This window comes from Neoarius graeffei, chromosome 18 (genome assembly GCF_027579695.1).
Source record: "Neoarius graeffei isolate fNeoGra1 chromosome 18, fNeoGra1.pri, whole genome shotgun sequence".
NCBI classification, from domain to species: Eukaryota; Metazoa; Chordata; class Actinopteri; order Siluriformes; family Ariidae; genus Neoarius; species Neoarius graeffei.
In genome coordinates this window covers 8,543,713-8,556,872 of record NC_083586.1, presented here as the reverse complement: position 1 = coordinate 8,556,872, position 13,160 = coordinate 8,543,713, and the positions used below count along the sequence as shown (strand labels likewise).

The window sequence follows — 13,160 nt, the reverse complement described above, 5'->3', positions numbered from 1 at the left end:
TTGTGGTGGTGGTGGGGTGGTATGTGGCAGTGAGGGTGTGGTCAAGTGTTGGCTGTGAATGGCAAGAAGTCAGGTTGAACCAGTGATGAGGTAACATGTGATGAGGTTCATCTGTGTCTAATTACTGACTGTCTATTAATGTGTGTCTTTCAGATTGTCAGTACTGAAAGCGCAATCTGTATCTCCCCATGTGTGTATCTGTGTGTGAGTGTCTAAATCACTGAAAAGTGTAGTTAAAAATGAAAAGCACACCTTGAATTGCAGTGCCTGTCTCTAGGTCCTCATTGCACACTCTACTAAAGTTGGTAGTTAGTTCGTGCAAAACTCAGTGATTTTCATTTATTTGGGAAAACCTGTTTAGTGATCCAGTGATGTTTGATTCCTTTGAGAAACATGAATAAGCTCTGTTAAGAAAACTCACTTGACTCTATTTGGAAAACTTGGTCTGAGATCCACTGACTTTTAGCTCCATTTCTTCAGAATTGAGATCACTGACCCACTTATTTAGAAAATAACTTGTTCTATTCAGTGTGACACTCTGAGCAAAATTGGGTCTACTTGGAATCTTCAGATGGATTTTACTTAAAACTTGAGTTAAACATCAATTTGAAGGATTTGTTGTCTCATTACATTAATGTTATTAACAAAAATAAGATGTTGTCCTAAGGGAAAAAAAAAAACAGTTTCAGAATTTCAGAGAAATCTCAGTGTATCATGGATTATACCCAGCAGCTCTTCAATGACATCACTTGGCCATCTGCAATGTGATTGGATGATGATTTAACACATGAAATGTTGGACCATAACATCTCATTATCTCTAGCCGCTTTATCCTGTTACAGGGTCGCAGGCAAGCTGGAGCCTATCCCAGCTGACTACAGGCAAAGGGCAGGGTACACCCTGGACAAGTCGCCAGGTCATCACAGGGCTGACACAGAGACACAGACAACCATTCACACTCATATTCACACCTACGGTCAATTTAGAGTCACCAGTTAACCTAACCTGCATGTCTTTGGACTGGGGGGGGGGCAACTGGAGCACCCAGAGGAAACCCAAGCAGAGAACATGCAAACTCTGCACAGAAAGGCCCTCGCCAGCCACGGGGCTCAAACCTGGACCTTCTAGCTGTGAGGCGACAGTGCTAACCACTACACCACCGTGCCACCACGGACCATAACATATTTAGCACAATAATGTTTGACAGACAATGTGTCAAATAGAAGTGTTTCTACAAGTGTCCAGAAGTGTACTAATGTGAACCAGGGCTGTACAAAATTCAGAATTGAATTGAGAATGACCCCTAAATTCCAGTTTGATTCTTGAATTTGAATTGAGGTTGCAAACAGGAAGCAGAATTACAGTTCAAATTCGAGTTGCAGGAAGTAGAATTGGAATTTCATGAAATTCAAAGAAATTCATAATACATAATTAAGGTGTATTTAACAATGAAGCTTTACAGTATATATTATGATTGCAACATATTTCATACAGATATTATTGTAAGGACTTTATGTACACTATACATTTTAATCACAGGAAATAGGCTTATTTTTCCACCACAAATTAACATTAAAAAGCATAATCTATAAAACAGATAATTAAAGTTGTAATAACTTTCAAATTGTGGAAAATGATGGAACAGCACTTCATTTCCCAGAATGTTTTACTTTATCCAAGTCTTCAAAATGGTTGCCAAACAATTTCAGGACATTTTGTTTGGAATATACTCTGTAGAAATAGGTTAATTGAGGGCCAGAGCTGGTTTGTACATTTGAATTTTGTAATAACAGCAACATGGAAAATGATAACAGATGTAAAAAGTAATCTGTACTTGCTCATTTTGGTGAGCCAATTCCCACAGGGACACCACAGAGCCATTTGCAAGTACTGCAGTGCTCCAGTCTGTGGCTCCATCAAGGCTACTTCAAATTTCAAACGGCATCTCCAAGTCAGTTAACAGATTTGTAATCTGTTTTATTTTGATGGTCATGGCATGTATCTGTATTGGGAATCTGTTAGTCAAACAGTAATATATTACACTTTACTCACCACTTGAAATATGTAATGCATTACCTTATGCATTACTCTTTTCTCAAATAATATCTCATCCCACTATTTCCCACTTGCTAGTGCAAGTCCAAATCATGAATCTTGGCATATCATGTGAAAGCAAAGTAGCCTTGGAGGCAGGGGTCTGAGCACAGCAAAACACAAAACACCTGCCACATTCAAATCACAAGACATCAAGGGTTACTGAGCAACTGGGAAGACAGGGGCAGAGAATACACTAATCTTTGCATACAGTACAAATGAAATTGAAGTAAAACTTAAAATCCAACAGTAAAAATCATGAAATATGCACTGTGTGTGCACTAGTAAATAACTTTTTACTTATGACTCAAATGTTCATTTCATATAGCTAATGAACCCAAATCAGTTGTGGAATATATAAACACTTTACTATCATGAAAAGTCAAGTCAAGGTATTGGGCATACCTAACAACCTGTGTTTTCTTTCCCTCCCCCCCACCCCAAATCTGTCCCTCTGAGTTACATGGAGTCAACAGGAAATCTTTTGGTGGAGAGGGTGGAGACCTCGACTGGCTATCGTAGCCTGCAGGGAATCGGCCGTCAGACTTTCTGTCGCATGTCCCAGACCTGGTGAAATGTAACTGAATTGTCTTGGCCAGCCCTAAGGGTCCCATCTGCATCTCATCATTGCTGAGGAGTGTGCTCCCATCACCCAATCAAGCATCCAGCCAGAGCAGGTCATGATATATTTTTTACCATGTTAACATGCCATTGTTGTGTGTTATGCCTGATGTAAAGACTCTCATCTCTGCGAGCCTACCACACAGATTTAATACTTGTCATTTTTAGGGCATACCTAACAACATGTGTTTTCTTTCTCTCTCTCCCCCCCCCAATCTGTCCCTCTGAGTTACATGTTGGTCCTGGGATTGAGATGCTGGCCTCTTCTGCCCCTTGGACCTGCTTGGTCCATCCTGGTGCCCTGTGTCTGGTCGGGGTTTTAACGCACTGCTCCTGTGAAGGACGGCCCCATGAGGACAGTTGAGGGTTATACCTGGAGGATGCTCTGGACTCTTACAGTAATGCTTTCATGGCTGCGGACTACAGTTGTCTTACTAACTTTAGGACTGCAGTTATCATGAACAGTTTTGCACTCAAGTTTCCATCAATGAAGAGTTATAACATCAACGAAACTGTCCTCATGTTAAAACTGTTAATATTATAGTCAGGCTGTCTGTTGTTGCCCAAATGAGGATGGGTTCCCTTTTGAGTCTGGTTCCTCTCGAGGTTTCTTCCTCATGTCGTCTGAGGGAGTTTTTCCTTGCCACCGACGCCACAGGCTTGCTCATTGGGGATAGATTAGGGATAAAATTAGCTCATGTTTTAAGTTGTTCAAATTCTGTAAAGCTGCTTTGCGATAGTGTTTATTGTTAAAAGCGCTATACAAATAAACTTGACTTGACTATTATGAAAACTCTTTAGACTTGGAGCATATTGATTGGCTTTTTTGCTTACAGAAGAAACACCCTGAAATCTTGATGGAGTCTGTAACCAGCAATGACACAAGCCAACCAAACCAAGATGGAGATGATGGTCATCCTCCAACTGCAACTTCAAGCACTAAGTGGTGAACAACCAACAGACATCAAGTGGTTCTGACTGATAGTATTGTTACATTTATTTTGAATGGTCTCTTCCCCCTCTCTACTGTTGAAAAGAAGGATTTCATTAATATTTTGCAACTAGCCCAACCAACCCTCATTCATAATGCCCTCCTGAAGAGCTCTCAGCCAGAGCCTTATCCCACAACTTTTGGATTCTGTAAAAGCACATCTGGCCAATCTGATGGCAAAAGCTGAGCATATTTGCTTGACCCTATGGTCAAGCAAATATGCTCAGCTTTTGCCATTTTGAAATCAACAATGAAATGGCCTGTCATCCCAAAAAATGACCTCACTGAGCGATTTGACCATAAATCTATATTTATGGTCAAATTGATCAATGAGGTCATTTTTTGGGATGACAGACCATTTCATTGTTGATTTCAATTTGCAGAGCTTAATGCTGAGCTGTCCACATTTTAAAGGGAGACACACAGCTGAAAATATTTGCCAAGTATATGATGATCTTGAGAATTACAATATTCAGAAGAAGGTGTCATTCATTGTAACTGACAATGCCTCCAATATGATAAAGGCATTCACCCTGTTTCCACCAGTTCATGTTGAAAGTGAGGAGGATGAGACCTGTGATCTAGAAGTGGTCGATGTAGAAGAGGAGATTGTGTACTTTCCACCAGAGAGAACATCTTGCTTTGTCTATAGTCTCAACTAGTAGTACATGATGCTATAGATCAGCAGGTCTCAAATGGGGGTACTTATACCCCTTGGGGTACTTGGAGGCACTCCAGGGGCTTTGTGAGATTTAAAAACTAATATATATATATATATATATATATATATATATATATATATATATATATATATATATATATATATATATATATATATAAAGTAGCATCAATTCAAAAGTCATTATAAATATTATTTAATAAATATTTCAATAAAATATAAGTGCTATATAAGTTTATAAGCTGAATTTTATATTCAGTAGGCTATTTATTTCATTATTCTAAAAAAAATACATGAGTCTTCCCCATTCCAGGATGATTTGACCCAACCTGGTACTACACTGCATCACCTGTCAATCACTGTCCCCTTGACAACACAAACAATGGAGTCATGGTTAAAGCATGGTAGCTGTGCTGCTGAGAACAGAGAGGGACAGGTAATGAAGAAGGTAAAATCACAGCCCCCGAAATTCCAACAGTACGCAGAAGATTATGTCGTAATGGGATTTACATCCACAAGCTCCCATCCACCCATGGCATTGTGTTTTTGTCTGTGGGGAGACGTTAGCTAACAGTGGAATGAAGCCGGCACATCTCCAGTGCCATCTCCAGACAAAACATGCATCTCATGTTGGTAGGCCACCTGAGATTTTGAAGAGGAAACTTTCAGAATTCAGATTATCTCAAGACGCAATGCGGAAAGCATCCACGACATCAGCCAAAGCCCTGGAGGCCTCTTATGCTATGTCTTTGCTCATAGCTAAAGCCAAGAAACTGTTCACTATAGGTGAAGAGCTGCTTCTTCCAGCTGCTGTTGTGCTGGCTGAGACGATGCTGGACAAAAACGCAGTGGAGAAATTCAAGACTGTGCCTTTGTCGAATGACTCTGTTTGCTGCAGAGTAGACAAAATGGGAACAGACATTGTCGAGCAAGTTGTAGCAAAACTTAGCAACTCTTTTTCCCTCCAGCTGGATGAGTCCACAGATGTCAGTAGAAATGCACAACTTGTAGCTTTTGTGAGATACGTCGATACTGACGACATTTGTGAGCACATACTATTTTGCAAAACTCTCGAAGGGAAAAAAACAGGAGAGGATATTTTTAATGTTTTCAACACCTTCTTCTGTGAAAACGGCTTCAGCTGGAAATCTTGCAGCAGCATCTGCACGGACGCAGCAGCATCAATGACGGGCAGCGCAAGAGGACTCATAGCACACATAAAAAAGGAAAATACCGACGTGAAGTGGACTCACTGTGTGATACACAGGGAGGCATTGGCGTCCAAGAAAATGAGCCCTGAGTTACATGACATTTTAAATGACACCATCAAAGTGGTTAACTTTATCAAATCGAGGCCACTTAATGCACACCTTTTTCGCCACCTCTGTGAAAATATGGGAGCTGAACACACACAGCTGCTGCTCCACACAGAAGTGTGCTGGCTCTCTCGAGGAAGAATACTCAACCGGTTGTTGGAATTACGACCTGAGGTAACCACCTTTCTGAATGACCACAAATCCCCCCATGCCACCTTATTCCAAGACACAGACTGGCTGGTAAAGCTGTGCTATCTGGCAGATATATGCAGCAAACTGAACGAACTGAATATGTCTCGACAAGGCAAAGACACCAGCATTTTAAATTTCTATGATAAGGTGGGCAGCTTCCTGAAGAAAGCAGAGCTGTGGAGAGGGGCCTGTGCACAGGGAAATTTCACCTGCTTTCCTCAGGTGGATGATTTTCTCTCTGGTAAGGATGTGAACAGAGCTCCAGTCAAGTCCCTCATAGTGGGACATTTGGCCAACCTGATTCAAAATTTTCATTCCTACTTTTCTGAAATAGAGGAGAAATCTGCACAGCTGGACTGGGTCAGAAACCCCTTTCTCTTGTCTGAAGCAAACAGAAGCAAGCTACCTGTTGCTGATCAGGAAAAACTCTTGGAAGTGTCATCTGACCGTGGCCTCCAGATGAAGTTTGCCACATCCACACTCACACAGTTTTGGGTGTATGTGAAGCAGGAGTGCCCTGACCTGGGACAGAAAGCTTTGGAGCAGCTACTACTCTTTGCCTCCACATATTTATAGTAGTAGTAGTAAAAGTTTATTGTCCCCCATGGGGGAAATTTCCTTCAGAAAATGAAATGTTAGACATGGAAAAAAAAATCAAAACAAGCAAACACTCACCCCCATTTTGTTGCTACACATATACCCAAGACACCACATTTATCCCAATACATGACAAGACATTGGACAGATGTCAGCCATCAACAATCAGTCAACAATCCCAATTTATCCATAGCATTCCCATAACATAAGAGCTGTATAAAGCTGCAAGGGTGGTAAAAAAATAAATGGTAAAACTATAAAAATAGCATACCTGCTCAGGCCAGCTGAACAGGGGGATGCAAATTAAGATCTATATTTTTGTTTCACATATTTGTTAAAAAGGCTAATGGCTTGTGGGATAAAAGATTGCTTCGTCCTGTTTTTAAAAATAGCGGGGTATCGGAATCTGCTGCCTGATGGCAGCAGCTCAAAAGTATAAAATAATGGATGTCTTTCATCTGTTAAAACTGTATCAATTTTATGGCCTTATGTGAGGCCTCCTTCTCTGCAATGACTGTGATAAAAACAAAGCAGAGAAACAGACTGTGCCTGGAGAAGAGCTTGATCACAGCAGTTGCCTCCCTGCCACCAAGGCTGACCAAGATCCTTAGTGAAGCACAAGTCTCTCACTAAAACAATGCAATCATCAGTGCTGACAGTTTTTAAGTTTGGCATGCCAGTCTTGTTTTGATCGTTAAAAAAACGTACAAGATTTCTTTTTTGTGAACATTTTCTGTGCACAAATATAGCAATGATTTTTTGGTGTGTTTATCAACAATCGAGTTCATAAATTCAGTTTTAAACACATATCTTTATTATAAACCTAAAAGAGGGCACTTTAAGTTGATTATTTTGTGTGCACAAATCTTTATTTATAACTAAGTTAATTATTTCTTTAAAAAAATAATCTTAAGTTATTTTTATACATTTTCAATTCCAAAGAGCTGAGGATCATACAATATTTTGCAGTTACAAAGTTTAATAAAAGTGTTGACACAGTGTTTTATTATAATTATGAAATTCATAAAGCAAGACAGTTTTTCTTCTCCAATATCATAAACAGGAATATGACCAATGTCCGTGTGCTATTTTCAACAGTAGAGAAGCTAATTAATCCCCCACCACAATTAGCACCTGAACTTCTCTCAGTTAATAAATGCAGTGAGTTTGCATCCTTCTTCAAAGGTAAAATTCATAAAATACGGCAGAATATTGCTCATAATATATCTCAGCTGCAAAAAATTGAAAAACTGCAATCACCAATGACACAAATAGATAACTTCAACACAATGTCAGAATTTTGTTTAATTGATTATAAGACTCTTGAAAAAACTGTACAAAATCTCAGTTCCTCAACATCTGAATTGGACATTCTGCCCACCATCTTTTTTAAGTCTGTTCTTCATCTTATAATTACAGATGTGCTTCAAATTATAAATACATCCCTAGAGACTGGCGTTGTTCCTGTGTCCTTGAAAAAAGCCGTTGTAAAGCCCCTACTTAAAAAAAAATAATCTGGATCCTTCAGTATTAAATAACTACAGGCCAATATCAAATCTACCATTCATCGGGAAAATCCTTGAAAAAATTGTCTTCAATCAATTAACTGCCTTCTTGATATCAAACAGCCGTTTTGATAATTTTCAGTCAGGTTTTTGTGCCAATCATAGCACTGAAACGGCACTGATTAAAGTTATAAATGACATCCGTCTTAATACTGATGCAGGCAAAACATCGGTCCTGGTATTACTGGACCTCAGTGCAGCTTTTGATACCGTTGATCACAACATACTGCTATATCGACTTGAACACTGGGTTGGATTGACTGGTAAAGTTATCAATTGGTTAAATTCATACTTAAAAGATAGAAGCTTCTTTGTTACCATGGGAAATTGTTCCTCAACGTCAATGTCCTTGACCTGTGGTGTCCTCCAGGGGTCGATTCTTGGACCATTACTTTTCAACCTTTATATGCTCCCACTTGGGCAAATTATCAATAGCAATTCAATTTTGTATCACTGCTATGCAGATGACACCCAAATTTATTTTGCTTTATCACCTAATGATTATGCCCCCCTTGAGTGTCTTTACCAGTGTATCGATCAAATTAAAAACTGGATGTCACAAAATTTTCTTCAGCTGAACTCAGATAAAACAGAAGTAATTCTATTTGGAAAAAAGATGAAAGACTCAGGATTAGCAGTATTCTTGACACAAAAGGGATTAAAACTAAAGAAATGGTTAAAAATCTTGGTGTTTTCATTGACAGTGAGCTAAACTTTGACAGTCACATGAAAGCAATCACTAAAATGGCATTCTATCACCTAAAAAACATTTCCAAACTAAGAGGACATGTCAAAAAATGATCTGGAAAAACTGATACATGCCTTCATCTCTAGTAGAGTTGATTACTGCAATGGCCTTTTCACAGGCCTGCCAAAAAAGACCATCAAACGACTTCAGCTGGTGCAAAATGCAGCAGCTAGGGTTCTCACACGAACAAAAAGAACAGAGCACATTACTCCAATTCTAAGGTCCCTTCACTGGCTTCCAGTAAGCTACAGAATTGACTTTAAAGCATTGCTGCTGGTGTACAAATCTCTAAATGGTACAGGGCCCAATTACCTCTCTGATATGTTGCAGCGGCCTAACCCAATCAGATCTACCAGATCACAACAGAAAAATTTACTATTAAAACCTGTTGTTAAAACAAAGTGTGGTGAAGCAGCTTTTAGCTACTATGCAGTGCAGCTATGGAACAAACTGCCAGAGGACATTAAAAATGCTCCTGCTGTTGGCAGCTTCAAATCTAGGTTAAAGACCAAGCTGTTTTCAGATGCTTTCTGTTAAATAATTAATATTACATACTTCTTTATATGTTTTTATAATCTGTACTTTTACAGTTTCTGCATGTTTCAAATTTTACTTAACTTTTATTCTATTTTATTCTGCTGTTTTTTCTCCCCCTATTTGAACTTCTACTTCATTTTATTTTTTTATTTCTACTATTGTTTAATTCTTATTATATTTTTCCCATTTATTTTATGTAATTTTATTCTCTATTGTTTACTGTTTTGCTTTTACTTCTGTAAAGCACATTGAACTGCCACTGTGTATGAAATGTGCTATATAAATAAACTTGCCTTGCCTTGCCTTGCCTTACAACTTTTTTTTCAACTAAAAATGCTTTACACTGGTTTGGGGGTACTTGGCTGAAAAAGTATTTTACAAGGGGTACATCACTGAAAAAAGGTTGAGAACCACTGCTATAGATGATGCTGCCTCAATAAAAAGCCTCCTGGGCAAGGTCCAGAAACTTGTAGCTTTTTGCCATAAATCCACCCATGCTACAGAGGTCCTGGAGGGAATGCACAAACTTCAACCTGCTAACTTCACCCACTGGAATAGCCAGTTAAAGATGCTGAGGTCAGTCCTTAAAGTTCCAAGTGATGTGCTTCCTGAGCTCCACTGCCCCATTCAGCTATCTTCATATGAACTCAAAATCATTCAGGAACTTTGTGAGGTGTTAGAACCCTTTGAGGAAGTCACAGACCGTTGTCAGGCAGAGAAAATGGTAACATCAAGCTTTGTAATTCCTTGTGTTAGAGGATTAAGGCATACAATTAAAGATGTGAGGGTGACTGGGAACAAGAAATTTGTGTCCACCTTACAAAGCTCACTTGAGAGATGACTTGTAAAATTTGAGGGTATGGAATGCTTTCAGATGTCTGTGACTCTTGATCCAAGATTCAAACTAGACTGGTGTAATGGTGAAGAGCAGATCATAATTAAAAATCTCCTCCGTGCAAAAGTTGAATCTGCTTGTCCAAAAGTCAGTGCCACCTCTGACATTAGTACCCAAACAAGGAAATGCCCCAGACTCTTTTCCTACATGGAGAATCAATTGACTGCTGTGCCAGTTGACACAGCCTCACATGAACTCCCTGTATACTTGAGTACACCATGCCTGGCAGAGAATGCTGATCCTTTGATGTTCTGGAAAGTAAACCAAAACATTTTCCCAAACCTAGCTGTGCTTGCATGCAAATACCTTGCCATACCTGCTTCCTCTGCACCTGTTGAGAGGATATTTAGTGTTGCAGGCAGGATATTCAGACCAGAACGATGCAGCCTCAATGATAAAACCTTTGAGGAACTTTTGACAATTAGATGCAACAGTGTTACCCTGTAAATTAAGTAATTTATTAAATGACAATTGCATTTACCACAACATTGTGCCATTTGATAATTTTGAAATGAAAATATTGCTAATTATTCAACATGAAGGGAACTTATGCTTAATTTTAGTGTTTGTACTGCGTTTCTAGTATGTAGGATGTAATTATCTCCATTTGGAAGCAAAATGTATGTCAAAAGTAAGACATTCTTCCTGATGCATGATTATAATGAATTTCTCTGGATTGCAGTGAATTTAATTCCACTTCCTGTAATTCCAATTAAATTTCCAATTCAACATCCTGTGGGGTGGAGCCAATTCATTTCAAATTCCAATTCATTCATTGAATTGAATTAAATTCTCAAATTCTGAATTTTGCACAGCTCTGATGCTGAACCATGTGACAGGGTTAGAATAAATGTGCAGTTAAATTAAAACATTATTTTCTTAGTTATGCACTGTAAGGTCTACACCTTTTGTTTTGTGCTGTGTGTAAGTTGTCCATTATTCTACAGTTATGATTTTCTTTAAAAAAATAAATACTTTGCAAAAAAAAAAAAGAATCCCTTACAATGCAACATACAATACACACAGTTGAATATGAAAGTCACTGTTAATGGAATGTGAACTAATATTTACTGTAGAAGAAAAGAGAAACAGAAATAAATTAGGATGAATAGATAAAGCACATGCGCAGAACTGTGACCTCACTTTTTATTTATAAATGCCTTGAAACCTCAAGAATGGCATAGAAATAGTTTTAAGCATTAACAATAAATCTAATATAGTACTTTTTATGATTAAAGTGATTCATATAGGTTGTGGTCTGAGTGAATGACCTTGACAGCCATGACGTCACAGCAGGAAGTCTATCGGTCTCATCTCCATTTCCGCTTTACTAAAACACAGAGCTGACTGCAACTCTGATCCTCCATTTTGAGCTAAATTATCGTCATGCCACGTAGATGTGTTACTGGCAGGTGCAGCAACACGACTGAAGGTGGATTTACATTGCATTCATGGCCCAAGAATGTTCAAACTGCAAAGATTTGGATGCGTTTTGCGAGAAGTTCACGGGCACATTGGGCGCCTACGAAGTGGTCTCTCCTCTGCTCTGCACATTTTACTGAAAACTCGTATGAGACCTCTGATCTGTTGAGGAGCGTTGGCTATAAGCCCGTATTGAAAGAGCGTGTAGTACCAACAACTAAATAAAACTACAAGAAAAGGAAAGTAAGTTCAGTTGCACCAGTTCTCCCAGAGTGTGAGCCAAGGGTTGTTACTAAAACCCAAGATGGGACGGGATATATAATCACTCGGGCAGTGACCTCCCCACAGTTGTTGCTAAAACCAGTGATGTCCTGTCCCAGGTTTTAGTAATTGCCTGATCTGAGCAGTAATGGTGGAGTACTCAGTATGAAGAAAATGGAGAATGAGTGGACCAGCCATCTGATTTCTCCACTGGATATGCATGCCTCAGCATATATATCTCACCCTTATGTGGAAGAAGCGAATGAACGGAGAACTGAACGAACAACTGAAAGTCAGATTGTTTCAAAACAATCGGCCACAAGGTCGGCCTTCAAGAAGCGAGAACACAGACAGGTAAGAAGCGACTCTCATTTGGATACAAAACAACAAAAACAACAACACTTGTTGTTTACCTGCATTTAGATTGATACATGTTACTTGTATTATGTGTTTAAGTTTCCAGTATAAGATTATTTAATTTACTTCAGAATGTGATTGTCTCAGTTCATCTGATTTAACTAGCCTTTTATGTTTTATCAGTGAAAATGCATGCATATACATGTATGTTGCATAAGTTATAACACCTATCCTGTTTTAATGAGAGTCAACCCACAATCAATGAAGTCAAATCAGTCTTAGTTGAGCAAGTCAGTTATGGTATTTCTTACTTTCACCATGAATTTTTATTTATATGACTTTGGTCTATAGCTGTCAAAGGCCTCAGCCTTAAAACCGGTTAACGCTGGGACATCACACACTCAGGGCTGACTGGCTCAGCAGGGCAGCTCGAATGCCAAATTTGTAGTCGATTTTAACTCTCAAAAATATATATTTTTATTCCGATTTAAGCAGCATACAAGAGTCAAGGATGGAGATGCAACAGGGTGCCCACTCACACCTGATTGTCATCCCATTGATTGAAAACATCTGACTCTAATTTCACTTTTTAAATTAACTGCTAATCCAAGAGGTTCACATACTTTTGCCACTCACAGATATGTAATAGTGGATCATTTTCCTCAATAAATGAATGACCAAGTATAATTTTTTTGTCTCATTTGTTTAACTGGGTTCTCTTTATCTACTTTTAGGGCTTGTGTGAAAATCTGATGTTGTTTTCGGTCATATTTACGCAGAAATATAGAAAATTCTAAAGGATTCACAAACTTTCAAGCACCACTGTAGGTATCCTACGGGGACATATGGCTACTGCTTATAAATAAAATTTGCTTTCTGATACTA

At 38.8% G+C, this 13,160-nt stretch overlaps 1 protein-coding gene across 1 annotated transcript; it reads left to right on the top strand.

Moving 5' to 3' along the window:
* Positions 1-5,077: 5,077 nt before the first annotated feature.
* On the top strand, positions 5,078-6,469 carry LOC132866634 (zinc finger BED domain-containing protein 5-like). Its single transcript, XM_060899427.1, has one exon. It carries the CDS (start codon positions 5,078-5,080, stop codon positions 6,467-6,469), a length of 1,392 nt encoding a protein of 463 aa, XP_060755410.1.
* Positions 6,470-13,160: the final 6,691 nt, after the last annotated feature.